At 42.3% G+C, this 2,802-nt stretch overlaps 1 protein-coding gene across 1 annotated transcript in view; it reads right to left on the bottom strand.

The window, feature by feature from the left end:
- The window catches only part of LOC119592262, a 71,284-nt gene that overhangs the window by 45,067 nt on the left and 23,415 nt on the right, over positions 1 to 2,802 (bottom strand). The window contains 5 exon segments of the mRNA XM_037941090.1: positions 227 to 324; positions 627 to 803; positions 936 to 1,109; positions 1,585 to 1,636; positions 1,638 to 1,905. Coding sequence (XP_037797018.1) covers positions 227 to 324; positions 627 to 803; positions 936 to 1,109; positions 1,585 to 1,636; positions 1,638 to 1,905 — 769 coding nt within the window.

Raw genomic sequence — 2,802 nt, forward strand, 5'->3', positions numbered from 1 at the left:
AATGGCAGCTACACATCTCAAATAATCCTTAAATGATCTTTCAACAGTGGCATAACAACTCCAGATGTAATAGTTTTTCAAAGTAAAAAAGGACGACAATTTATGTTTGACAAGTGCATATGTTAAATGACAATATAAACTAAATTGCAGTCGATACATAACTTATGGTTCACATCTCTCCAGCAATTTTTCAGTATTAAGAACAGCAAAAAAATCGCCAACCCACCTTCAAGAATCGCAGGGTGCGCTGCTCACACTTGTCTGATCCATATGTGTGAGAGGCATCGATGAACGCTGTCACCTGATTCATCTGCTCCCTGTAGCCTTTAAGCAAGATCATGTTGTAATTAATAACACGTAAAAAGATGTTGTTTTGTGTGATAACGGAAGTATTTTCTAATGATGTGACTTGTTTACGTGGAATATATATTTCCTATTATATTAAGTATTCTACAGGTAGACTAAATAACCCGGAATGTTTCATAAAGCCAACAGACAGTCCTCTATCCTAGTTATGCTCAGTACATCAGCGCTAATGATACTGATGAGCATCTCCAGTAAGTGATATAAAAAACTGAATAACTTGATCTCAAACGGAGGAACCGTTTTTAGCGCCCGTTGCCTACCCAGAGTGAGCTGACCCGGCATGGAGCGGGTGAGTGGGATGCAGAAGGGCTGGCCGGACGAGATGTTAACGGGAGGGAAGAATGGGTCGTTGTCCGGAATAGGGATGGGGAAGCACTCGGGATGGACTGTCTGGTGGGAGTCGCACCTCCTACAGTCTAGGATGGAGTCCTGGAAGCCTGTAATGTCAAAGGAAGTCACATGGCAACTCTTTAGGCAATGTCATATAAAAGGGTATGTTTTTAACATAATGTTTGTTTCCACATTTGCTTTTAACAATGGAAAATATGCATTGTCATGCACAAGCTCACCTTTATTGACTGGCGTGAAAATGACATCGTGGTCAATGAACTGACCCCACTGCATGACCATCAGGGTGTAGCGTACGTGCGGTGCCGACACATCATTGTGCATGTTAGTGGAGATCAGGCGCGGCGACGGGAGCGAACGGCCGACCTTGGAGGTCGTGCGGGGTTTGGAGAGACCTGGAGGTCGAGAAGGTCGAGCATTAGAAGAGAGCACACTGAGGTCACCGAAAAAATGAAATCTATACTTTTTGGAAATAAAATAATGAACTTGAAAATAAAATTGTAGGGTAAGAGAATGCAACAATTGGCCCGGTAGCTTTTGGAATTTAAATTATGGTCATGTGGTATAAAATAGGCTTGAGAAGTAAAACGTTATGCTCAGGAAATAAAATTATAGACTTGGGAAATAAAAGAATCATCTTGGGAAATAGAATAATAGGCTTTGGGGAGCAAAATGAGAGACCTGGGAAATCAAATTATTAGCTTGGGAGAAAAAATCGTAGGCTTGGGATATGAAATGATAAATTTGGGAAATACAGGATTAATAATAGTACGGGAAAAATATGACAAGCTTAGGGAAATACAAGAATAGGTAGGGAGAAACACATGGCTAGGAAAATCTAATTACGAAAAGTAATTAGAGGTAACTTACCGTCTTCGTAGGCGGGTCTGAGGAGACGGGTCTTGGCCCTGAAGGACTTTCCGTAGGAAGGGAAAGTTTAGGTTGTTGCACCAACCCGTGGCGGTGCGGAACTTGGAGGTGTGGTCACACGGCAGCGTCTGGTCATCGCACTCAAACACGTTGGGGATTTCCATGATGTCGCTGACGTCGATGTTCGGTAGGACCTCCATCAAGTCCACTACGTTGTTTGGGGAACCGGACTCTATGTCCTTCAGCTGTCTGTCGGTATTACGTCCTTTTCGTACACCAGGCTCCCTGTGCGAGCAGCGACGGTAGAGCGATCCCAAGTTAGTCAGTTACACGAGAAAGGCAAGTCAGACGGGTGCCAAGGCATCCGATTTCAGAAGGAGAATCGTGCAATGGGAGAGAAAAAGAAAAGAAGCCGCAACAACTTAGAAGGAAAGAAGTCCATTCTTTATCAAAGAAAGAAAAAAAAATCATGAAGCGTAGACAAGTGTCGGCAACAGAGAGATCGTCACTGAGAAAGACCTGTTCTACGAAGTGAGGGTGAAAGAGAAATATTATAGAACATACATGTGACAAGCAAAACGAGACAGGTTTAGGGAGGAGATCAGGGAAACTATAGTACGTTGGTAATGCTGTAAGAGAAAGATTTATTCTGGTACATGCAGATGCATTTAATCTGCAAGATGTGACATTCCTCATTCTAATATTCATCCCTCCCTCCTACTGGCTGTGGTGTCGACATGGCAGACATCATAAGCATATCTCACTGGGGATTAAATATCATGCATCGTTTCCTTATTATCGTTGACTTAAATGGTGGTAATTAGTATCATAAATGTTTTGTTGCTATGTTAGCATTTCTATTTAATTGTTTGTTTATGGTCAAAACATTCGTTATAGATATTAATAAACTATTAGTAGGAAGTCTGATTGTTTATTAGATCTCATTAGTTTGGTTTATCTGCAAGCATTTGGCGGTGGACAGAAGTCGCGCTGTTTCCTGTTCCCAAGCACTCAGTGAGTGTCGTAAACACAAGATACAAGAGAAGATTTGAATATAGACATTTTAATCTATCTAGCTTGTGTTTGAACCATACGTGACAACAGCGATTTGTGAAACACTGAGCATGTAAGCAACGTGCGGACTGAATTATGTACATACGGGAAGTGGGTGTGGCCGTCGTCGCGGGGTGCTCGCCCGCTGTATTCCTGTTCAAAACG

This window comes from Penaeus monodon, chromosome 30, assembly GCF_015228065.2.
Source record: "Penaeus monodon isolate SGIC_2016 chromosome 30, NSTDA_Pmon_1, whole genome shotgun sequence".
Taxonomy (NCBI): domain Eukaryota; kingdom Metazoa; phylum Arthropoda; class Malacostraca; order Decapoda; family Penaeidae; genus Penaeus; species Penaeus monodon.